The 26,866-nt window shown below is 41.2% G+C and overlaps 1 protein-coding gene across 7 annotated transcripts in view; it reads right to left on the bottom strand.

Annotated features, from left to right (window-relative positions):
• The window catches only part of TENM2 (teneurin transmembrane protein 2), a gene marked incomplete at both ends in the record, with an annotated part of 986,019 nt that overhangs the window by 373,787 nt on the left and 585,366 nt on the right, over window positions 1-26,866 (bottom strand). For all 7 annotated transcript variants that reach the window (XM_080698868.1, XM_080698869.1, XM_080698870.1 and 4 more), the window contains one exon: window positions 5,827-6,036. In XM_080698868.1, coding sequence (XP_080554994.1) covers window positions 5,827-6,036 — 210 coding nt within the window. The remainder of the gene's footprint in view (window positions 1-5,826; window positions 6,037-26,866) is intronic.

The raw sequence follows: 26,866 nt of genomic DNA, 5'->3' as shown, positions 1-26,866 counted from the left end.
TTTTAGATACTGAGTATCTAAAAAGCTGGGCATGGCACTGCACACCTGCAATCCCAGTACTTGGGAGGCTGAAACAGGAGGATTGCAAGTTTGAGGACAGCTTCAGCTAGTAGGGAGTAGCCTCTCAGCAGCCTAGGGAGACCCTGTTTCAAAACAAAACATAAAAATGGCTGGGGATGTAGCTCGGAGGTAGAATGCTCCTGAGTGCACTCTCTAGTAACACACACACACACACACACACACACACACACACACACACACCAAGTTAAAAGTAGGTATATTCAATATGTTTTGTATGTAAATATGTTCTCCTCACATGGCACATTCCAATCTGTCCTCTTTTTCTTGAAATTCTCCATTATTTTCCATGATAAAAAATAGTAAGTTGGCAAAAGGAAGGTGGTTACTGAAGATATTCATTCAACTCATTCATTCATTCATTCATTCAATGCTGTGGCGCCTCTATGGATCTGCTATGGGGACAGTGATGGGGTGCTTGAAGAGCAGAGAGATGTTGAGTGGATAGAATTAAGTCCATAAAGAGCAGAATAAGAGGTAAGAACACAGTGCATGAGGAGATGTGGAATAAATAACTCTAAAATGTGCACGGACTTTGGGAGAAGATTAAGGAGTGGGGGGAGAAGGTGAGGGAGAGACAGAAGGAACAGGAGGGCACACACGAATAGTATAATCATTAATATGCATAATAATTGCTGCAAGCTTTTCAGGAAATCCTAAATTAAATTAAATTACAATGGGCATACTGCATAGGAAAGCAAGGAAATTTATAACACATCAGAGGAGAACTTCATTCCCAAACCTAAGACACAGGAGGGAAAACACTTCATTAACTTAAAAATAACCTCCTTCTGCAGGCTGCCTGCTGCCTTCTTTCCCATCCCACATCCAGCCCTGAGCTGTGCTTGGCTGGAGGGGCCAGGTGAGTGAAATGGGCTGCGGAGGTATCCTTGTCCTTGGGACAGGATGTCAGTTCTAACCTCTATGTGGCTGTCAAGACAGATGTATAAGATAAAGTCATTCGCTTTTGAGTTTCTGGATACCGACTGGAACCTCAGAGTCTGCTAATCCCCACAGCTATGTAGTCTAAGCAATGGTATTTGACATTCACTACCTATAGATCATGCAATCCACACAACCCACTGGTGAATTAAGGAGTATCTGTGGATCAAGCCAAGTGGTACCCTTGGACTGTGTAATTTTTGAACATTTGTTCAGCTGTTTTTAAACTGCAAGTGCTCTGTGGCTTATGTGAAGGGAGGTTATAAGAAAAATTTGACAGAATATTATCATATGTATTAGAGGACATTGCTGAGAATTCAGTTATCTGGAATGCAGACAGGGCCTTGCTTATGAGAAATTTCTTTCGGGCCTTATTGTGAACATTCACAGAATTTCCCTGAAGCAGTTGATCTATTTTTATCTGTTGGCTATTATGCATCTTATTTGCTCTGTTTCCCCTTTTCCTTTGGTTGCTAGGAAGCTTAGGATCAAGTTTTCTTTTTATCTTAAATAATGAAACAAAAATTTATACATATAATCATATATATGTATATGTGCATATATAAACATATATATATATATATGCTTCCCTCCTAAGATTTTTTCTTATCTTTATTCTCTTATATAATTTCAGGTCTCCCCTGTCCTCCCAAACAATACTTTTAAGCTATCATAAATTGTGGGAGGTGGAAGAAATAAATGGGGGAAAATAACCTCTGTAGCTTTATGATGTCAGATAAATAAAACAATTGCTAAAACAGCCAGGCAACAGAAATCTTGGTCCATCCTAGGCAACCTAGAGCTTGCTGAGTTCGATGCACTATTTTCATTTAGAATTAACCAAGGCATTGTCTGTTTAAAAGAAGTAGGGTTACTTCTAACATGCTCAGTGAGAAACTGAGTGAGACTCTCTGGATGGGAGGCGTCCTTTCTACCATGGATCTACCAAAAGGGTCCTGGCAGAGGCATCCTGTTTACACTTCTTATGTACGCTTTGATGTTGCTAGTCAGTTTATTTGTATTTATTTATTATTTTTTGGTACTGGGGAGTGAATACAGGGACAGTCTCCTCCAAGCCATACCCCTATTCCTTCTTTATTTTTTATTTAATTTTGAAACAGGGTCTTACTAAGTTGCCAAGCCTGGCCTTGATCCTGCCATCCTCTGGTCTCACTTATTAAGACTATAGAAAACAAAAACTGAAATTTCTATGGGGAAAAGGTAAGCTAATGCTTTTAGGTTGTAATATGGCTGCCTGTCTATTGAAGGCCTATTTCCTGAAAGAAAAGCACAAACTATTCTGGCTTGAAAGGCAGTCTCATTCTTCCATCTACAGGAGCCTCCATTATGCTGTCGCTGGGAATCCAGATTTTTTTTTCTCCTACTGACTTATTTCATAGGATTTAAAATTATGCTGCTATATACAAGACACACCTTTAGAGCTTTGGCAGAAGGTCAGAACAGAGGGTGAGCCTCTCGTTGGAGAAGCCAATGCTTGAGGGGAGGAGAGTACCACTTTTGTGGGCATCTCACTAGTGGTATCTGGGTATCTGCCTGATGCGTGGAGATTGAGGTCAAGAACAATTTGGCTGCAAAGGTGGCCGGTTTTAGTACCATCCACTGAAGAATGTACCATAATCATAGAAAATAAAGACAGTCAGCCAAAGGGTGAAACTCAGATGTTGCTTTCAGGATGTTTACAAGTTGGGTAAAAATATTTTAGCTCCTATATACTTTTAGGTGTAGTTTGTCTCCATGTAAGGTGTCTCTTCTAATAATGGGCTTCATCAACAGCAACAGCAACAATAAGAGGGAAACAAGAAATAGCTTATACTGTTGTGTATGAGCTGAATGTGTTGGAAGGTGTTTTATTTCATCTAGGAAAAAGACAGCCAAAAGTGCTACCTGGTCTTCAGGGCACAGGTCATTGACAAGATATCAGCTTAAAAATGATCTGTGTAGCTGGGTGTGGTGGTGCACGCTTTTAATCCCAGCATTTGGGAGGCTGAGACCAGAGGATCGTGATTCAAGGATAGCCTCAGTTACTTAGTGAGGCCTTTGCAACTCAGGGAGAACCGGTTTCAAAATAAAGAATAAAAAACTGGGGCTGGGGGTGTAGCTCGGAGGTAGAATGCCCTGGATTCCATCCCCAACCGAAAAAAAAAATTCTGTGTAATTAACCAGATACATGTAACACACCCAAACACATAGATACTTTGTTGGTGCTTTGATGACTCCTGAAAAATTCAGCCCCTTTTATCAAACTCAATTCCAAACACTTGGGCACAGCTCTGCACTCTGTATCTTCTATGTCAAACTCTATTTTCAATCCTTTAAGTCAAGTTTAAATTCATGGCAACTGCATTCAGATACTGATAGAATCCCCAATTTGCCCTGGACCTTGTATCCATTCCACAAGAAACACACGCGTGCGTGCACACACACACACACACACACACACACACACACACGTAGGAGCACACACATGTACTCGAATTCTATTTGCTTTCATTTTAGCTAAGCTAGAGTCAAGAATTCAGAATGACAGTCTGGTGGCCAGAACTTTAACACACTCGGATAAGTGCCCACTGAAAACAAGAGTATTGCATAATTGGGTCTTTGCCCCTCGGCTGAAGCGATCATATCAGCAAGGCTCTTGTTTGGGGTACAAATGGACCCTCACATGTTCAGTAGTATATTTTCTTCTTACTGAAGCTAAAATCGCTATCAGCCTTAAATGAGTTAAACAAATTGGTGCAAGTGATGAAAAATGGGTAAGTTTGACTCTGAATACACAAATCTGTGTGTCCACCAAAATGAGGTGTTGAGTAGGCATGAAAGCCAGAAAAAATATCCTATCAACGACTGACCGCTTGAGATGCCATCCATAGGAAAAGAAATCATTCACTGCATTATCACTAAGAAAGCATCCTGGATGGCCCAGAGATATGAACTGACCTCTCTTATGGAAATCATCTTTGCTTGGGTATCTATATATGCATAAAATGATGTAGTTTTTAAAAGCTCATTTTCTCCTTAATAATTGTCTGTTTTTAAAAAGCTATCAGCAGGTGCACCTCATTTCAAAAGGCTCTTGTCCTTCATAATACAATATTCATCACTATTACATAGTATGAAATAAAAAGCAGCAAAACATAAGCGAGGGTAGTTCAATTAAATGCAACATAATCTCTGTAGAAAAAAAAGGGGGGCTCTGTAGCTAAAATCAGGTTCTGATGAAAGAAAAAAGGGAATATATTTCCACATATTTTTAATTATATAGAATTTCCTCAAACATGATTTTTCATAATATATTCCATTAAGTTAACATCATATTTGAAGAAAGAGCATTTTCCGATTTCATTTTAAGCCTGATTTTGAGCAATTACAGTGTCATTGTTCCGCGGTAGAAAGGTTGAATTCATTTACTGTGTGGTTATGCTAGTTATGATTGATGTCTCTTCTCCAAATGATAAACCAATCACCCCAATGATGTAATGTCATTTTAAGAGTGCCATAATCACATTTCTCTCAAACTAGAAGCTCTGATGAGTTCTAATAAAGATTTATGGTAGATTAAAGGCCTTCATAATATCAACAATGGATTGCTCATTTGATGAGAGATTTGATTAGGTAATTTTTTTTTAAAAAAGAATATGAGTTTACTAAATATATCAGGCCTGGCTTTGAAGAAGGGCATGGGCCATCATAAGTAGCAGTCCATCATTCCATCCACAAAATGAATCATCTTAAATGTATTGAGGAGGTCCTTTCTAATTGGAGAGGTTGAAGCCAGCGGTGGCATATACTCATGGATGGAGCCAAAACACAGTCTCATGGAGCGACATTCTTGGCATGGGAAGCTCTCTGTCCCTCTTGACGGGCTATGTTCCTGAACATCATGACAGGCTGATTCAGAAGACAATTCTAAAGCCCTGGGATCAAGAACAACTAACTTTTGCCATTGTCTTTTCTTGGGACAGGGCTACTTGATCCCTAGATATTGCTCACTTCAACATCGATATGTTCATGTCAACATCTCACCATCAACAGAAGCCAAAACAAGGCCTCACTAGTGCTGGGCCCAGGGCATTTCCCTCAAGGTTCGGAGATTGGTAATTGAGATAGGGGCCAGAACATCCTTAGAAGTGGAACAGAACCTTGTGTCTGGCTCCTGTGTTCTGGGAATGTGAAAACCCCAATGGGGACCGTGAATTTAGAGATAGTATTTAGCCTAGTACCACATGATCAGCTTGTTAAATTCAAGTCAAGTGGCAAAGCCACAGGGTCACAGGAGAGGTCGCACCCCAAACACTTCAGACCTGGCAGAACATTCAGTATTCGTGTCAAGGAAAAACATTTTAATCACAAAATCATCTAACACAAGGTGGGGGAAGAAGTCAGAAGTCAACGATTAAAAAATAAGGGATCCGAGGTGCACGTGAACTGGGTGTGCAAGGGGGTGCAGGGTCATCTGGCTATGACCAGAATTACAGCCATACAAAATTCAATATTCCAGTGTTTCTTGGAACATCACCTTTGAGACCAGCATGCTCTCACGTGGGGCCGGGGGCAGATTCCTCCCAGAGAGGGAGGCCCAGAGCCTGCTAATGCTAAGGGTAGCTGTAACCCTCACAAATGCACCTTGGAACTGTGAGGCCACAGAACGACAAATGCATTTCACCTCGACATTTCCACACACCACCTTCTCCTCAGCCCCTGTTTCAAAATGTTGTCATTTTGCTGGAGAATCCAGGATGTCACACATGACACAGCACACATTCAGACACCACATAGTTTCCTTACCACTGCCGGAGGCTTGCTGGGGCCCTGAGCATGCTCTGAGCAGGTATGAATTGGGGGAGAATTCCTCATCGGGGTTGGTGTCCATGATCTGATGGGAGGTGTTGCTGTCTAGCAATGGCATCTGGCAGCTAACTGGTGGAGGATTATGGGAGCTAGGCAGCTGAGCAGATGGGAGGAGGCTAGACGAGGATGTAGGTGGAATGGGACGACCTGGGAAAGAGGACAGAGGGGTCAAAGGTCAGCAGTGAATGTCATGAGCGCATCTGCAGAAAGCGACATTGCAACCAGCTCACAATACAAGTATTTTTCAAAAAATGAGATGCTGCAGGTGTGTTCCCTTTGAGGTTTCTGATGTTCCACCAACGTTCCACATTCATACTGTAGGTAGCTGTGTATTTCAGGAAAGGGAAGACCGCTGTAATGAAACCAGTCGGAAAACCATCCGGTTCTTTTCTGTCTCCTCCGCTGTGATCTTGATCTGAGTGCTCATGATCTCACCCTGAACTGTCTCCTTGCTGCTTCCGCTCAGGCTGCATTTTCTATCCGCTCTTCATTGTCCCTGTTCCTTCTCTACGGCAGCCAGAATGATCTTTTATAGACACAAAACAGGTGGTATTACTCCCTGGCCCAACACCCTCCAATGGCTTCCCATTGCATGTGGAAAGAATCCGAAGTTCTTTTCTGTCCTGCATGTCTTGCCTACACTGGCACCTAGCTCTTCATCTCACCTCACTTCAATAGTGACCCTTACCACTCTCCACTTGGCCCCTTACTCTCCAGCCAGTGGGGCCATCTTTATTGCTGTTCCTTGAACAAGCCAAGCAATTCCACATCCAGAGACTTGACACTTCCTGTCCTATCTAGGTCCCCCCAGTCCCTACTACTTGGCCAATATTCACAAGCCTACTTCTTTTCTTCATTCAAACTTTTTATATTTGCCTCCTCTAAAGCTTTAGGTCTACCTAATGTGCAAACAAACAACTCCATTAAAACCAAACCCATTAGCCTGGAGTAGAAATGGAGAAGAGGCAGAAAGGGTGCCATGTTTGTATTCCAGAGTTGGCCAGTGACCCCACTCTGCACTGTGTGCCTTTGTTTGGACACCATAGGAGAATACTTAGAAAGAGAGGCACAGTAGCTCTACACCATGAGGAGAAGAAGCCAGTATGGGAGAAGGTGAGTAGGGACTCAGAGCTACCCTTGGGTTGAAGACTTCTCCTCTGACCTGGAGGCTAAAGAACCTCTTGTTCATATGGCATTGAGCTCCTGGCAGCAGAGTTGCTGAGTGAGAGTAGTCAGATGTGCATGTTCACCCACTTCACCTTTACATCTTGGGGTCTTTGCAATGGCTCACCTGCTGTTTTGTTTATTTGGGAAGTTCAGGAAAATTAGCCAAGGTTAGCAGCCCATGGGGTGGACCCTGAGGATGTGTGTGGAGGGCAGGGTGGGACACTGGGAAAGCAGAGAATCAGGTTAGCATTTTAACTCCAGCAAGAAGTGCCTGAGCCTGAGGACATGCACTTTCCTGCTTTTAGAGGGACTATAGCCAGAGAGATATTTTCAGATGCTCCAGTGGGTACCAATGTTTGTTGTTGCTTTTGTAATTGTATTTCCTGATTTCTTATTCAGTGCAATAAGTGCCATGGGTGGGTGACTTTGGTTCATAAAATGTATGTGCATTTTGCAAGATGCTGAAGATTTAGAAAGCAAGAGAAACATCACCCCTGCCCTCAGAGAACTCATGGTCCTTTGAGAAGATAGGTAGGAAAATCAGTCATTTCAATGCCACATGATCCAGAATATGGTGGTGGTAAGTAATGACATGGTGCTGTGGGGACAGAGAAAAGGGGCATGTATTCCACCTGGCTGGGTAGGGGTAGTGCTGGAGAGGAAAACAAGGCTTTCTGAAGGAGGCGATGCCACCGCCAATCTCGGAAGAAGAAAGAGACTATTAAAGAGAAAACACAGAATGAGCAAAGCACAGGGCCTTCAAACACCAGCCTGTTGCCCTTTTAAGGATAGGAGTGGCAGGAAGACATAGGATAGAAGATACTTTTAAAGAGTGAATGTTAGGGGCTCCTGCCCAGTAACTCGGTTAAAATGAAGATGAATCATCCCTGAAATTGATCAATGGATAAATGGAGTTTGACTTGAAAAATTCAATCCATTCATAGCCACTTGGGAACATGGAAGGGCTACCATTCTTGCCAAGTCCTCTGGCCAGGACATGCTGAGCACACTAGAGTTTCCCCAGAAGCATCAGAAGCAATGCTATGATTCAATCAATGCCTTCCTTCCCAGGTCCTCTATAGTAACAGCTATCACTATTAGCATTTCAACTGCTAATGTTTATTGTGCAATAACCATCTACCACTCAATGTGCTAGCCTTTTGGCCTGTATTATCTCCTTTAATCCTCAAAACAATCCTATAAAGTTAGGACTATTGCGTATTCCCATAAAACGTGATAATCACCTATTTCCACCTTACAGACAAGGAAACAGAGGCACAAGGAAGCTAAACTGCATAGCTGGCTGATTGACAGGGGCCAGGAGCCAAGCTTGGGCTCCTTTGTTCCAAAATCCACCCCTTATCTACTCTACACAGCATTTACACAAATAGCATGGTAACAAAACAAGGAAAATGTGACTAAGAACAGAGAGGTAGAAGGGAGGTCAGGTTTCTAAGCTCCTGCCAGCTCCCCAATCTCAAGGAATTCTCCATAATTTAAGTGGGAACAACTTCTTCATTATGTTTTGTTTCATTTTGCTTTTATGGTTCTGCAGATTGAACCCAGGGAGGGGCATTCTACCTAGGAGCTACAACCCCCCTGCCCCAGTCCAATTTTATTTTTTGTTTAGAAATGGGGTCTCACTAAGTTGTTGAGGGCTTCACTGTGTTGCCGAGGCTAGCCTCAAGTCTACAGTCTTCCTATCTCAGCCTCCTGAGTATGAGGATTACAGACCTACATCATCACACCTGACTCTGAGAACCATTTCTTTGAATAACCATTTACAACTATCATCTGACAGAGTTCAGAGTCTTTCTTGCGATTTTTGTCATGAAGTTCAAAGTAACTCTTTGGAGCAATGCTACTCTCCACCTTCTTCAAGGCTCCCAGACATGAGGGGCCTTGCCCAGGCCCTGTGAAGACAACGCTGATATCCACTTATTAGCAAGGCTCAGCGGGAACAGATTTTAAGTCACGATCAATAGGCTTTAAAGTTTGTACTATTGAGGCATATCTGAGACTGCGTGTTGAAGAACAAGGATGGCTGGAAGCCAATTTTTAAATTCCTTTGAGTGACTGAGGTGGAACTGAAGTTCAAGCACAATTTTCTAGGAGCCTGATAGGATAGTCGCTGTGAAATCACTCTTTACATGAACTTTTTGAAATTTTGTTCAGCATGAATTCATTTCATACAGTACAGACAGAGCCGCTGTTTAATTTATACAAATACAGACAATGGAAGAACAGGCAGAATACAATAAAAGCATAGGGGTTGTTACTTCAGTGGATCGCAAAGACGCATCACAGAGACCTCTGATTCCTGGTATTCCCTTGACCCTTTTAAATCTGTGCTTTAGTGGCTCCTTCAACTCTGCTTGCTGGTACCTGCCATGACTCGGGGAATCTCTCAACCTCTAGATCTGCCCCTGCTCACATGGGACGCTCCCACTATTTGCTGTATCATTGGCTAATTTTGTTTATGTATGCTAGGCATTCCCCTCTGACGATTCCAACTGATAGAGACCATCTATCCAGATATAAATGGGTTCCTAAGTACAGGGGAGAAGGCTGGAACTTGGACAGGCTCCTTTCTTGGATCATGGTTTCTTATTGAAATACTTAGTATGAGATGAGCAGGTCACCAGGTGATATGCAGACACCTCGTTCCCACTTCAAGTCCTACCCAATCCTCCCGATCGCAGACTATTTTGGAAGTTCCATTTTAAATGAGTAAAGTCCCCAGAAAATATACAGAATTAATCTGTTACAAAGCAAAAGGAATCACACAAAGGCAGCAACATGTCACTCATTAAACTCACAGGGACATGTGCGTGCATGTGTATTTGTAAAGATCCCCATGTAAATCAAAGTCTAACTAATTATTAGTTAGACTAATTATTATTGAATTCTACACAACCATAAATGTGGGGATTTTCACTTAAATTGTGTTTATGTATCTGTTTCCAAGTAAATGAGATTTGGTGGTAGTCTAAACATAAAAATTCCCTGATTAAAGAACCTATAGCTTAACAAAGCAGTTCCATGCCAACTCTAACAGATCAGTAGTGGCTGTTGGGAAGGCTGTGTTGAGAAGGACTTGGAAGATTCTCTGGATTCAGTGGGAAATGGTGAGATCATTGATTAGAAAACTCATGGACATAGAGTAGAGAAAGGTAACACACACACAGCACTAATCTGCCCTACGTGTCCCAGAATGGAACCTCAGTCTTCATCCCTGAAAACTTCACTGTTTAACAACCTGCAGTTGCAGCTGTTTTTCTCTGACGCCTTCTTTTGTTCTTTACATTTATTTATTTATTTATTTATTTAGTTAGTTAGTTAGTTAGTTAGTTAGTTATTTGGTGGTACTGGGGTTCCTGGAAACCCTTCTACCTCCAGGCTACACTCCCAGACATCTATTTTTTAAATTTTTTATTTAGAAACAAGGTTTCTTAAGCCAGCACGGCTGGCTTCAAACCTGCATGATCCTCCTGTTTCTGCCTTCCAAGCGTGGGGATTACAAGCGTGTGTGCCACCACACCTGGCATGTTCTTTACTTTGATTTAAATCTAGAATTCATTCAACAAGTCCATGGGCTATGATCTGTCCACCCCGCAGCAGTAAATTTGAAGTGAAATGTCTGTTCCTTCCAACCATTCTATATCTTTTCACTAATTTGTGTCAGAAAATAGAGAGCAGATCAAGAATTCTATTTTTTTTTTATTCAAAGGATTCATGGCTAGTAGATTCTAAGCATTCTGTGTAGACAATACATAATTGATTCGTATGGTGATGAGTTGTCAAGATATTTGGTGGAGCAGAGAAACATCCTTGAGAGACAGTAAAATAAAAGAAAATGAATAAACTAGGTGCAGTAGTTGGGGGGTCGTAAAGGAGGATAGCAGGTTTGAGGTCAAGCTCAGCAACTTGGTGAGGTCCTCAACAATTAGTGAGATACTGTTGTTTTTTTTTTTTTTAATAGGGCTGTGAATGTAGCTCAGAAGAATAATGCCCCTCAGTTCAATACCCAATACCACAAAAATACATACAAATAAAAAAACCACAATACCAGAAATTATCAATATAATTATTACCAATTACATACAGTATGCAATCTTGCCTTGTGCTAAGGCAAACTAAGATTTCACAGGTATTTTTGTCTGTTAATGTTCACAATTTATTTTTACAAAGCACATACTCATTTCTCCCCAACCTGTGGGTGAGGAAGCTGAGAACTTAGTGGATTCCCTTTGTGAACACTGTACCCTTAGCCAGCAGCAGAACCGGGGTTGGAGCCCAAGCAGTCTGACTCCAAAGACCGTGTCTTGAGTGGTTCATTCTATTTCCCATATTAGGCAAGAGTGAGTGCTACAAAAAGGGACAAGATATGACGTTCCAACTCATTGGTCCTTCTCTGGAATGCACCACAGAGCTCATCCCAGAGAAGGTAATTAACAATGGGCAGGGACAAGACTCCTGGAAACAGCCACTGTGACTGCTTGCTTCCACAGAATAAATGATTTGTAAGAAGGAAAAGATGTTCTTGAGTCAAAAACTGAAAATCCGCTGTGGCATCTTACGCTTGAGAACTTTACAAAAACACTGCTTTTGTGTTAACGTTGAGTGTCGTAAAAGGACTGTATTAACATAGGCAAAACAGTTGGCTAGAGGCTTTGAACGACTGTACTGTTTCCCAATCCTGCCATTAATTCAGATGTTTGACTAAAGTATTCGTTCCCCCTCCCACCCCAGATATTTGAGTTTTGTGAAACCTTTATTTCTGAAAGAATTAGAAAGTGAGACATTATTTTTATGTGAATAGAAATAAATTCAGTACATGAGCTCCTGCCCTCCTTTTCTTTGCATTCAATGGTGTGGGTTTTGAATAGGGTTCTACCTGCCACAAGATCCTATAAGAACACTGCAGGAAAACACATCAGATTTTGCAAGTCCCTCCTGGTTCTGTACTTGGAACTTGCAGAGGGTGGTGTGATGTGCATTCTCCATCAAGGTGTGACAGGCGGCAGAGGGGCACAGAGGCATGGCAGCCATGGCCACCTCTGCACAAGGCACAGGGACCTTTCACAGTCATTCTACTGGACTCCCAGCCTCCTGCTCAGCCTATGCACCACTGGAAAGGCAAGTAAAGCCACAGAACATCTGTTCAACTTCTTTTTTTGGTGGTTCTGGGGATTGAATTCAGGGGTGTTCTACCTCTAAGCTATACCCCCAGCACTATTTTATATTGAAACAGGGCCTCACTAAATTTCCAAAGGCCTTACTAGTTGCTGAGCCTGGCTGCAAACCCATGATCACCCCATTTTAGCCTCCTAAGTACCAGGATTACAGAGGTGTGCCTCCACATCCAGCTTTGCTCAGCCCATTTTATCTGCCAAACACCAGGCTCGGTTATTTCATCGACACTCTATCCACAATTACCACAATAGCACTGTCAGATGTTCAAGTACAGAGACGTGGGGATGTTAGTAAGGTGCTCAATAGGCAGAACCAAGATGTGAACTCAGGTTTGTGTCCTGCTATAAACCACAGTGGGCAACTCCCAGACCTAATACGGCCTCACACTCAACTGTACCATCGGTTGGTGTCACTGTGCCAACCCAACCTCTTCTCATTTTCTATTCTGACCCAGGTGAAATCTCAGGATCTGGTGAGTGTTATCATCCAATTATCTTTTGTGAATATTTAGTTCTACCTTCATGCTTGTCTTATTTCTTTGTATGATGTAATCCACTCCTGATTTCTGAGCCTAGCCAATTCTATCTGTTCTCCAAAATCCAAGGGATGAATAGAGATGGTCTATACTTGGGAACCAGGCTGAATGAGTGTTGTCTCTGATGCCCCAGCTGGGGAATTAGAGAATTTCTGTTCACTTCTCTGAAAATGTATGACAAACACTTAGGGTGGGTGCACTGGGCTGTCATAGGTGGGGAAGCTGACTTTCTTTCCCACTGGGACTGATGTTGGGAAATGACAAGATTGGACCTCCTGCAGCCACCTTGCTAGTCAGGGGGAGCATCAGCCTGAGAATGGAGTCAGCAAGGAAGAAAACAGAGATGGGAGATGAAGGGAGACACTATGCTGATGTTTGTGGAATACTGGAACTCAGTCAAGCCTAAGGCACTCTGGTCCCTGAACTTTTCCATGTATGAATTATATTATTCTTTATCCTATCCTTTTTTTTAAAAAATTAAGTCTGCCTGAATTGATTTTTGTCATTTAGAACCAATATCATCCTCCCTAAAAGTGATCACCCATCCCAAATGGGAAAATGACTTGGCCAGTGCCATACAGTTATTTAGTAGAAGAACTAGAAATAGATTCCAGGCATTCTGCCTCCAGAATAAAATCTGCATGTTCTTTAAACTGACTCCTTTCCTGTTAAATAATGAGGAATTGAACGTGGGGTCCAGAGAAGCCATTTATGGTAGGAAGTAGCTCATCTATTTATAAGAACACTGTGGGTACCAAAGAGTGGGAAGGAGATGCCGACAGATGGCCATCTACTTATTACCCATCAAGTATGCAGTGTAGCAGTTTTCTGTCCTCCAAAACTCAAAACACCTTCTAACTGTCACCGAGGCTTCACAGAACTACCCTGATTTTAGGAGGATACTCAATTTCTTGCCTACATGTCAAAATTTTATAAAACAGCAAAGACAGGAGATTCAGTCAGAATGGGAGAAAGCAAAATGACCTCTGATAAATATAGCATCTTAAAATGAAAATACAGATGGATTTATATTTTATATTTATAACATAAATATATAAAGTTTATGAATACACACACATCTATCTGTCTTCCTGGTAGCAAGCTGCTAATAGTGCTAATCTCAGGCTACATCAATCCTTCTCAATTGGGGCACTTTTGATGCTCAGAGGAGATTGGGCAATACCTGGATATATTTTGTTTGTGATAATGGCGTGTGTATGTATGTGTGTGGGGGGGATGGTGCCACTGCCATGGAGTGAGCAGAGGCCTGGCATGCATTATATATTCTATAATTCATGGAACAATCTTTTACAACAAGGATTTATACAGCCTCATGTTTCTACAAAGCTGAGGCTGAGGCACCCTGGACTGGCATGTATGCTGGCTTTAGATTGGAATACTTTATGTTATGTGACTATTTTTAAGTAGCTTCTTATTTATCTCTACTTGGTAAGAACTGAGCAGATAGAAATAAAAAAATCGACTTAGCTTTTTTCCTCTACACAGAAAAGCATCAGGCAAATGAACTTACATTACCACTGGGAAATGAATAGAGAGGCAAATTTTGCCCAAAGTAAGTCTAATTAGTAGTGGAGTTAAGTTATAGCATGTCTTTCTCCAGGGATGGGAGAGCCCTGTTTGTCAAGATAGAGTTGAGCTGAACATGGTGTCACATGCTACCAAGTAATCTCAGTACTTGGGAGGCTGAGACACGAGGATTGCAGGTTTGAGGTGAGCCTCAGCAACTTAGCAAGACCTCTGGCAATTAGTGAGATCTTGTTTCAAGCTAAAAAATAAAAATAAAATAGGCTGAGGGTATAGCTCAGAGGTAGAATGCTCCAGGGGTCAATCCCAAGTAACACACACAGAGAGAGAGAGAGAGAGAGAGAGAGAGAGAGAGAGAGAGAGAGAGAGAGAGAGAGAGAGAGAGAGAGAGAGAGAGAGAGAGTGTTAGTTGAATGTCCTTTGTGGAGGCAGTAAACTCAAGAGAAAATGTGCTAGTGCAGTTTAGGTCATTTAACCTCACCTGAGGGATTTTCATTATCACCTCTTATGTCTTCTCCATGAGGCAGCAGCAGCCTGGCTGGGTTTGCCCTACCCTGCATCACCCCGTGCAAAGTTTTTATTTTCCAAGCAGACCTAATTGCCCTCTTCACTCACACTTCAATGAACCCACTAAAGCCCAGTTAAGCATTTTCTTAAAAACAGATCATTTTCACACGGCTCTGGCAAAACTATCCCGATTGCATACAAGTTATTCTACGTAATTTATTGGAAGGGCGGCCTGTAGCTGGATTTGCTTCCAGATAAAGGGCCTCTTGTGGGAGCTGAAGCATAAACCATCTTCACAGTTTGGGGCCCTATGCATTTGGGTGTTCTTATAGATCTCACCAACAGCCTGCATATTTATATATCACATCTTGGAAGCAGCGCACTTTGAAGGTACAAATGGAGATAGAGTTAATTTTTGAAATACAATTATTTCTATGATTTCCTAATGACAGTCCTTTTAAATTTGTGTGGTGAAATTCAGTGAAACTATACAGGTTCCTCTTGTAAGGATGCAAATTCTTACTTACAGTGATTTGACTGTTTACCAACAGGCAAGACATCTCAAAAGTCTCTGCCCAGAAATTCTGGTTTCTTGATACATGCATTGTTAATTAGAGACATTTCTTACCTTCCCCAAGGCTGACAGCATTAATTTAGTGGCCAGTAGCTCTTTTCAACAATGTTGTCCAGCTCAACTTTCTGTGTTAATATTCAGGCTCCATGTTTACGATCCTGGATACATGAAGCAACTAAGCTCTTAAAACGTGTCTAGTGTAACTGAGGAACTATTCGTGAATTGAATTACAACAAATTTAAAGTTGAAAAGCTCCTAAAGCTAATGGCAACCATATTGCACAGCACAGTCTAGACTCCTTGCCATGTGTTAGATCTTAAGTATCCCCCAAAGGGCCATATGTCAAAAGCTTGGTGCTCATTTTAGTGCTACTAAGAAAAGTTGGTACCTTTAGGAGGTGGCACCTGCCGGGAGGTCTTTAGGTCATTGGGTATGTATCCTTAAAGGGAATTGTGAGACCCTGATCTATTATTGTTTCTCTCTTTTGCTTCTTGGCAGTGAGGTGAGTGGCATTGCTCTGCTAAATACTCCCACCAGGATTTACCATTTTACTGTGACTCCAAACCAATGGGGCTAACCAATGATGGACTGAAACCTTCCTAACTGTGAGCTCAAATATATCTTTTCTCTCTAAAAGCTGATTACCCCAGGTGTCTGTTACGATGATGGAAAGCGGTCTAACTCTATGGTTGGAGGTTCTTAGTTATTGCTATTCCTCTTTTCCATGTTCCCCTACTCCATATAAGAGCCAACATGTTTCCAATGCACAGATATGTTCACATCTTTTTCCTTCTCTTGATTCTCTCAAGACTCCTCATTGCCTACATAACAGTGGGTAGTATGTAGGTTCTAATTCCTGCATGGTAAGACTTCCTCATTACCTATGCTCTAGCCATGCCAAAACAACTGAACTATGCAATATATTTCTTTCCTTCCTTACATCCCTATCTGTTCATACACAGCGTTCACTTCTCATTGGTGGTCTCAACCCCCTTCTGAAAACTTCCTCCTAGAATCTGATGATATTCTACCATCTTTATAAGGCTTTCTGATCACTTCACCTACTGGTACCCAGGGCATACTTCTTTCACTGTTCCTGTAGCATGTGAGCCTGTACGTTTGTCTGTTTGGGTCATCAATAGGATCATTAGTGACCTTGGTTAGAGACTGTAGATTACACATCTTTGTATCCTAGCACCTAGCATAGAGGATGCACATCGAACATCACTGTGATTGGTTAGTTTAGCCCATAAGAGTTTATATGATGTATACCAATGTTCTCGATATTGACTTCACTGCTGGGAATTGTGGCTATTTGTGTTAGATTTCAGGTGCTTCTCAATGTGTACGATTCTTTCGGAAAATAGTGGATTCTGATTCTAAACATCTGAACATCTGCTGTTTTTAAAAATCAAGTGGCTTAGGATATTAAGTCACTATTTCACTGGGTGCTCCAGTGAAGGCATAACAGTCTATTAAAAATTTGGAGGGAAAACTGTTAGACGTATTAAGAGAGAATATGCTAGTTTCCAAGGTCACACTTCTACAGGGGGTTTCCAAGGGAGGTGGTGTGAAGACATTTTTGGTTTTTGGCTCATCTTCATAACTTACAACCTAACTCTGTTGTTGGATATGAGTCCACAGTAGTTATGAAGCTTCCTGCCTTAGGGAGCTACTTGGGAGATTGGACTCACCAACTTCATCCGGCAACATAAGAGGAAACTGATAAGCTCAGGCAACGTAGTCACTTACAAAGTTTTCTGACCTACGTGATATGCAGAAAATAAGCTGGGCTATTTCCTTGTCCTTCTAGAACGTACTTTACACTGTCATTGTCAAAAGGGAAAAGATTTGTAGAGATTTAAAGAAACTCTATGCCCATGCTGAAACTTAATTTCCAAAGGGCCTCCTTACAGAATATGTCTTCCCTGATTTGAGGTAATCTGTCTTACTTATCTTTTTGTCCAGTTCTTGTGGTTCCTGGTATATGGAAGTAACAATATTGTCCACTGCTGTTGGTTTGTACTATTATGGTAATGTCATGATAATGTTTGGAATTTTTTCCAAACCCTTTACATATATTCTTATTTTTATTTTTATTTATTTTTATTTTTTAAATTTTTTGGTGGTACTGGGGTTCCTGGAAACCTTTCTACCTCCAGGCTACACTCCCAGAGGTAGAAGGTATAAGACCTATTTATATATATATTTTTTATTTGGAAACAGGGTCTTTTAAGCCAGCGTGGCTGGCTTCGAACCTGCACGATCCTCCTGTCTTTGCCTCCCAAGTGCGGGGATTACAAGTGTGCACCACCATGCCAGCTTTTATTTTTAAGCTCACAAGACATTTTTAATTTTTTTAGTACTGGGAGTGGAACCCAGGGGCTTTCTATGTCCGGGCTATACTTCCAGACCTATTTTATACTTTATTTGGAAACAGTGTCTCACTAAGTTGCTGAGGCTGGCTTCAAGCCTGTTTGATCCTCCTGTCTCAGCCTCCCAAGTGCTGGGATTACAAATGTGCCACCATGCCTGGCTTCACAAGACATTTTTGAAGTAGAAAATATTATCCTGTTTTAAAGACAAGGAAATTTCCGGGCATAGTAGTGCACGCTTGTAATCCCCGCGCTTGGGAGGCAGAGACAGGAGGATCGTGCAGGTTTGAAGCCAGCCTCTCTGGCTTAAGAGACTCTGCTTCCAAATAAAAAACATAAAATAGGTCTGGGAGTGTATAATGGAGGTAGAAGGGTTCCATCCCCAGTAAAACCAAAAAAAATAAAAATAAATAAAGACAAGGAAACTGAACTAATGGGGGATATTAGTTGGATGGGAGGAGGATTTTGAGCTCAGGCATCCTGACTCCGGGAGCTCATACGACACTGCACAGGAAATGACAACATTTACTTAATACTCATAAAGACAAAGCAGCAGTTGCTGAAATGACAATGGGATCCACTTTAAAACCAACTTAAATTTTAAATCTTGATTCTACCACTGATTTGCTTGGGTAACTTTGGGCAAAAATCTAACTTTTCTGTGCTCAACTGTTTGATAAACAAAATATATATAGATAGACTTTCTTAGTTATTATAAGAATTAACGAAGACATTTATATAAACTTTCTGAAGGAAATGGTAAGTATTATTATCATGCATGAAAAGGGTAAGAGGTAGGTGTCCTACTCCCCTTTCTGGACCTTTTGAGGATTAAATAATAACATGTATGAAAGCACATTGCAAATGTTAAAGTGTTCTACAAATGGTACCGGCTCTCATTCCCATTACTGGAAGCATTCTTTTTCAAAGGCTTTGTCTGCAGATAGCAAACAGTTCTCAACTGTAAGTCTGTGTTTCTCTATGTGCTTTGGGGACTGCAAAGATAAAACATAAGCTTCAGGCAGCAGATACTGCTATTTCCCCTCTCTTCTGCCCCCACTCCTGCAGCCTGCCCACCTCTCATCGAATGGTCCTTAACAGGATTCTAAAAATTAGATTCCTTGAGAGTCTATCCATCAGTAGACAAAAAGGATGAAAAACCATGACTCCAACATACAGATTGTCTTTGGAAGTCCCCTGCAATGGAATCCTCATTGCTGTGTATGAGACTATTATGTACTAATGTTTCTTCCGTTGGCGTGATGCATTCAGCAATGTACATGGTTGGGACACATGTAGTGGTTGGGAATTCATGTAATACTTCCATCAATACTTCTTGACAGACACTACTATTTTTTTTATTTACACACAAGTAAACAGGTTTGTGGAGAACAAGGGACTTGACAGAGATCACACAGTCACTAATGGGGTAAGGCAAGGTGCTGAATTCAGGTCTCTCTGATGAAGCACTCTATGGCCACAGAGAGTCATTTCATCTCCAGTGATACAAAGAGAAAAGGAAGAGTAATGACTGCATCTGGGATAAGACAGGAAGGCCTAGAGAAGGCGGTGGTAGAAGCTGAATGGGCAGCCTGAAGTGAGCTCTCTTTTTAAGCTTTGAATTTCCACCCTCTTTAAATGTTATTTTGCCTTCATGATAATGTGGAGGTCAATAATAAAGCTGGGCTGATGTGGAAAGTGAGGAAGGTATGTGACTTCATAATTTCATGTTTCTCTCCCATTCTTTAAAGAGTCAGGTGTCAGCAGGGCATTTTTCTCTGAGGCCCACTTGGAAAGCTTTCTAGGGGAAAACGATGCATCACTGCAGACAGGTGGAGATACCAAAAAAGCACCTTAGGGGCAAGATGCAGCTTTAAGGACGAAGAAGGAGAACTCTCTCTCCACCCTCAAGCATGATAATCATGTCAAGCCCATACATTGGCCGCATGGCTACTCATCCCCAGCCTGGGCACCAAGTGACTTATTTTTATCTAAAATAGCACATTGCAGCTGGGCGTGGTGGTGCAGGCTTGTAATCTCAGCATTTGGGAGGCTGAGACAGGAGGATTGCAGTTCAATGGCAGCCTCAGCTACTACTTAGTGAGGCCCTTTGCAACTCAGTGAGACCTTGTTTCAAAATAAAGAATAAAAAATAGGACTGGGGGTGTAGCTCAGAGTTAGAAGGTCCCAGTACCGCATAAATAAATAAATAAATAATAAAATAGCACTTTGCTTAGGTATGCTTGAAAAAAAAGTAAGCAAATAGATATTTTGGAGACTTTCCACGATACCCACACATCCTAGTGGTTTGCTGGACTAAGTCGGTATCTTGGCTGAACGCACAAAGGTTGTTGTTTTGTGTGTGTGTCTGTGCATGGATACACACATACACGCATACACACACTCATGCCCACACCCTAAACTGACCAGAGTCAGCAAAATTAATATGCGCCCACAGGGCACTGTTGGCCAATTCTCTATTTTCATAAATAATGCCTCCCTCGCCTTTTACAAGCCTGTTTGAAGACCTGCAGTGAATCCTGGCTACAATTCAAAGCCCATCTAATGAAAGTACCTCTACTGTCAGCAATGTTAATGTCACTTTAAAGAGTGTGAAATGTTGCTAAATGTGTCAGGAAACAATTAGATAACATAAGAGGAATGTATTCTCAGTGCACAGAGAAATATATTATGCAGGCAGGAGATAAACCCAAAGTTTTCTGAGCTCCAGCATATTCAGCACTCTCCCTCCCTCCCTCCCTCCCTCTCCCTCCCTCCCAATCTCTCTCTCTCTCTCTCTCTCTCTCTCTTTTAATCCAACAGAGAAATTGTTTGGCAAGAGTAAGCCCTGTTTCAAATACTTGGAGAAGGGAGAAAGGCCGGCTCTGCCTCTAACTGCTGTCGCTTGAGCCCTGTGCTATCAGGCTCAGCGAGATACAGTCTTCCACTCAAATTAAATGTGTGCCCTCCTAATTAGCATTATAAATATAGGTTTCTCTGAGCCAGAGTTGATAAAATTACAGTGCTGGGCTGGAAAGGAACCGGCAGCGCTCCCATGCAGAAACAATGGCCGCTGAGTTTGCTGGTTAGAACAATGCCCCTGGAGCCTGCCCCTATCTCCAGAGGTCAGCCTGGGAAAAGAAGGTAAATGCCAGGCGAGCTGACATTAGGACAGGCATCCAGGCCCAGATGCGATCTGTTCTCTGAATGTGACCGTGTGAGTTTTGGCTCCTGAGCTCTGGGGAGAGTGGCTCTTACTGCAAAGCTTCTTTGTGGAGTGTTTGTCATGTCAGCCACCTGTGGATTTCCAAATCAGTCCTCAAATCCACAGGCCAGGGCTGGATCCATCACATTTTCTCTCTGGCCTTTCTGCCCTGCATCGCTCTCCAGGGTCCTGAAACATGAATGTGCACGAGGGGATCCTGTCCACTGTGGCCCAACCCTGCCAACCTCGAGGCACATGTGCCTAACTTCTATGGGAGATTTCAAATTGGGTAAGGCGACCAAAGGAGGGATAGAGGGAGTAAATAAAGAGATATGGACAGAGACTCTGCGACAGGCATAGCTACCGAGTGATTGTCAGGGAGTGAAAGAGGAAAAGGATTTGTTTTGACACTGTTTTCAAGTAATCATAACTGCCAGGCAAGAAGCAGCTACCAACTAGAGTTGAAACACTGAAAGACCCAGGGTGAGTGAGAGATTTGCGTGTCAGACAATGTGATGATTTGCCACTGCAATCTTGAGCAAACAGGTCTATGTGTGTAGCCAGCAAACCCCACTGTCAAACCCACCGTGGCAGAAGTGATGTAAGCCATGTGTCAGCCACTGGCTCTCATGTACAAAAATGATCACAATTCTCCTTTTCTTATGGAAAGCACACCATACCCTGCAGAGGCAGAATGAAGACAAGAATGGCTAGTGGCTCACACTTATTTCACAATTTATGTAGTTTTGCTGCTAGGCAAGTCTTAGAAGTCGGGGCTAAGGTTGATCTCCTGCCTATCTTCTTTGCTATGCTTCTGTTTAGAAGAGCTTTCTAGCCATCACTCACCTTACTCACTGTCTTCCTGAGATAAACAAAAGTCACTGAGCAACCCAGTTAGAGTCAAAGAAAGCTATGGATAAACCACTCAATACTAGCTCTAGAGGTAATATTGATAGATTCATTGCTTCACTTTGCCGGTGATAAAATTTTGGTTCAGAAAAAGAACATGGTATTTTCCAACCCACAAGCCAGTTACTGACCTGATTCTAAGGCTATGTCCACACCAGATAATATTCATCTTCAATATTCAAAGTGGGAGATAAATAGAAAACTCAAAGTTCAAATTAGAATATGGAAAGTCTTACTTCACAGAAAATCATATTCGTGGACCATAATTCTATAATTCTCATGCAGAATATGTAAAACAGCTCCCTTTCCCCAAACCCTATGTGCATATAACATTAAGCTTTTGTTTTCAAAACTCTATTCTTTGAAATGCTTTGTTTTTTTCAGGATGCAAACATGTGTCTTGGGAAAAAGGGTTCCAAGATAAAACATGTCATGCAATATGAAATGGCACAAGAAACATGTCTAGGTCATAGGAAAGAGAACCCCAATGTACTCCTTGCTGGTATGAGCACATCTGGATTCATCGGCCTGTTCCATTCTGGGCTAATATTCTTAGGATCTTTATTGACTTTCCAAGGAGAAGAGATTTGGATATGAGCACTAGAAATATGGTTAAAAGCCCTAGAGCTCTTGAGCTTGGGAAAGAGGTAATGGAAGTTGCAGGAATCCTTATATCATTAAGCCATGACCCAAGGAAGAAGAAACAGACTCTTACAAGTCAGTTTTGGTATCAGTATCAGGAGCAATGAAAGTTAAAAGAGGCAGGTTCAACCCCGTACATACTGTTTGTTCTATATGAGTTCTACCTAGTATCATGGCTCCTTACACACATGCTTTATTGTTCTTGTTAGAGTAGAATATGCCTTTCCACTAATTCAACATTCCAGGCTCTATTCTAGGCGAGGGCATTGCTTTAGGTGCTTGTCAAAACCACATCATTGTTGATTTTAACTTTTCATCTTCTAAAGGACTTAGCAAAGTGTGCACAGAAAGTGATTAATAAATGTTTGTTGACACACAGGATAAACATGCAAAGAGCTTCCTAACAATAGCCGTTGGATAACATCAGCATCACATCCTGTAAGATAATAAGCTCTTTCTCACATGAGCTATTTTAGTATTCTTGAGTGGCTCTGGTCTGAGAAGCCATAGACAGTTTCGGGCATTCAGCGAGAATATTGATTCTAGGCCCTTTATATTCGTTTTCAGTAAAAAAAAAAAAATTCGCAAATTTGTGAGTATTCTTATCACTGTTTCATAAGGCCCAAAAGGTAGAGAATTATTTAGAAGAGATCTCAAAATTAAGCAATGTCCAGATATTCTCCTTACCCTACCACAGTTGCCTTCCTATCTTCTGCTTATCTGGAAAGTTGAGTTCCCATCTGAAAACTTAGACCCACATAGACTCACACATCCATAGAGGACTTAACTTTATTTAAAGGAAACATGTCACTATGTTGAAGCTTAAGCTCAAATTAATCACAACAAGTGTAATATTTGGCCACCCTTCATCTCATGATTCAACATCCTCGCTTGATCATTTTCCAGAGCTAAATGAGAGTTCACAACCATTCCCAATGTAATAACACTTTCTCTTTTATGACCGCTTTCATCTGTGGATCTCAAAGCGTGGTACAAACAGTAATTAATGTTCACCTGGGAGGTAAGGATGCATTTCTTTGGCTCATTTGGCAGAATGAAAGTGAGAGGGAGACACTGGTCAATGTCCAGGCAGAAACTAGAATGATGGACACCCCTGTTTTCACTAATTTTTCCTAGGATACCAGTAAACTATCACATTGTTTACTTAAGGAAAGAGTTGGCATATGCATATCTAAACCAAAAAAGTTTTCAGGTAGTATAAGAGTGATTGTGTAGAAGATAAAAATCCAGGAGGGAATTTCCATAGGGTAAGTAATTGAGTGGAAGATAAAGGCAAGCAGGGAGTTTCCATTGGAGATCCTGGAGTAGCCAGCTAAACAGATTCCTCAACTATTTTTCCTTCCTCCTTTCCTCCTTCCCTACCTCCCTCAGCCCTTTCTTCCTTCTTTCTTTCCTTCCTTTTTCTATCCCTACCTCTTTCCATCTTTTCAACATATATTCTTTGCATGTCTAATATATATCAAGGTCTAATACATATTAAGGTCTAAGTAAAAAACCCAAATCCTTGCTTTCTTGAAGCTTATATTGTAGAGGGAAAAGAGGATAACTGACAAATAAATAAAGCAAAAGTAGCAATCAAAATAACATGGTATATATTTTATGGGCATGCATATATATATATATATATATATATATATATATATATATACACATACACAGACACACATTTGTATGTGTGAATACACACATACATATATAGGGATTTCAGAAAAAAAATAGAGAAAGGTAAGGGAGAAGAGGGAAGGGGAGAGTAGGGGTAAAAAAGTGGGTTTTGCTTAACACAGGTCTTCAGGGAGGACCTCCCACTTCAGGTATCATTTGAACAGGGGCCTGAGGGCAGCTAGGGGAGAAGCCACGCGGATGTCTAGGGAAGCACATTTTGGATAGAAGCAGCATCACAGGTGCTGAGCTGGTGGCACGCTTGGTTTATTCCAGGAAAGGCAATCAGGTCAATGAGCCCAGAATGAAATGAGAGGTGTGGAAGAGGGAAGCCTCCTAAGCTACTCTGAGCTCTTTGGGTTTCATGCCGCATGAGGTGGGAAGCTGTGAGAGCGTTCTGATGGGGCCCTCCCCTATGGTTAAGCAAGATCATGTTGGTTACTTTGTTGAGAAGAGACCTGGAAGAGGCCAGGGCAAGAGTAGGAGACTAGGTAGTGTCTGTGTTTGTCCAGGTACGAGATGGCTGGGGCTTAGAAAGGGATGATGGCAGTGGCGACAGAGGGACACAGATCAGAAACTGGACACATTCTCAGAGTAAAGTCAATGTGCTTTGCTAATGGATTAGTGTGGGTCTGAGAGAAAGGAGCAGAAGGGAATGGTAAATAAATGTGGTCAGAGAGGCAGCATCCTTACCATATTTCACTACCTATGCTGTATGCTTGCTTTACATCAGAGCAGAACATGGAAGACAAAACTAGATTGAGAAGCATGCTAAAATGTTTGAAAATGATGCCAATCATTGCCTGGAAAACTTCTCAAATAGATAGGTAGATCATAACTTTACTCACAGTTTTATATTTCCTCCAGAAAAGAGAAATATAAAAAGAGGTTTTCAGTGTTTTGGAACAGAATCAACAGGGCAGTTTGCTCTATTTCATCAGACTTAAGGAAATTTAATAAAACCCAAGCTGAGAGAGTTGAACTTTCATCTTTGCCCAGGCAAGATGATGCTGTACACGTCTCAGAGTTAACAGCTCTCAACATACACAGGAATGAGAATGGTCCAGAAAATAAGCTATTTTTCCCTGCAAACTCATATTCACATGTGGTACAGAGTAGTAAATTAATTTTGGTCCTGTTCTCTGATTTCTCCTTTAGCTTGACCTGATTTCCTTGCAAGCCCCAGGCACAGTTAATTTGTAGGGAGGGGGTATGTGTATATATTAGAGACCATGTGTTTGGGAGCGTGTATGAGCAGATGGGAATCTTTGTTGAAATATTAATACAGTGCCTTTTTATTATTATTTATAGGAGAACTATATCTTCAGGGCTTTGAAAATAAAAATAAATGGAAGATAGGTGATGTGAAATTATTTTTTAGTGTTCATACCCTTTGGTTGATATATAAATAATACAAATGAAATGGTAAACAGCATTAAGGGAACAATTATTGAATAAGTAGAAATGTAGATTCACAATAGTATACTATTTCCAAGTTGTTATCACATTAGGGAAGCAGATATTTATGTAAACCTCCACAAGGGTTTTTTTTTTCCTTGAATTTTGCTCTTCTTGAGTTATTTTATTGCAAAACTGGAAGCACTCTTTCTATCAATAAAGCTGAATATCTAAAATCTAGAAGAGGAAATGGCCACAAATAAACAAGTTTGATCTGAACAGAATAAGTAAAAAAAAAAAAAAAAGTAGATGCAATGACAAAGTTGCTTAATTGGTTCTGAGTGACCCACTGTTCTAGAAAGGCATGCAGCATTAATGGTGTAGAAACTGTTTAAGCCTTTCCAGGAAAATATGCCAGGTCCTGCAAAGAAAAGCAAACAGTGGCTTTCTGACTGTAATAAAGGACACCTCGCCACAAAACCATGTTGCAAGTCTCCTTAAAAGTACGTTATGAGTGAAGTTTTCTCTTCTCAAACTAAGCCTCCATTAGAATGGCTGTCTCACCCCTGGAAGCTCCCACAGGGTTATGGAACCTTATTTATTTAAATGGGTTGGTTGTCCCCTGAGAATTTTACCAATGGAGTGAGGCGAAAACTCATTAGTGCCATTTTATTTTTAAATTCTGCAGCGCAGTCTCAAACAGAGCATGATCACTTTCTTAAGATGCTAAAATTGTGCCCCACCATGGAGCACCATTTGCCACGGGATGCGCACCAGTAAATCATAACACTCATCACTCAGAGGATTCTGTTTTCTGGGTTTCCTGTTTCACTTTGCGGGTAACAAATCCAGCTCCTAATGACACCTACTATCAAAAATTTGACCCTCCACAGGACCCTTGCATTTCCTTTGCTTAATTTTGCAATTTCTCAAATTGTCTGAGTGACACAACTTCAAATTTTAATGAAACTGAGAAATAGAAAAGCCAATCATGCTTATTTGCTTTCTATAAGATACATACTCTGCTTATATAGTAAAAGCAAGCAAGAAAAAAAAAAAAACACCCCAAACACCAATTACTATTAAGCTCAGATCTAAAGAGATCAATGCATGGGCTAACAATTGGGTGCTGTCAAATGTTAAAACCACTAAATTCTTGTCTTGTTAAATCATCTGATAGCCCTTTTATTCTTTAGTTAAATAGGGATAAATAATAAAAAACAATTTACAACTAAAAGATGCTA

The sequence above is a fragment of the Muscardinus avellanarius genome, assembly GCF_963383645.1.
Source record: "Muscardinus avellanarius genome assembly, chromosome: 7".
In the NCBI taxonomy this organism is placed as follows: Eukaryota; Metazoa; Chordata; class Mammalia; order Rodentia; family Gliridae; genus Muscardinus; species Muscardinus avellanarius.
This window is presented reverse-complemented; position numbering and strand designations above follow the sequence as displayed.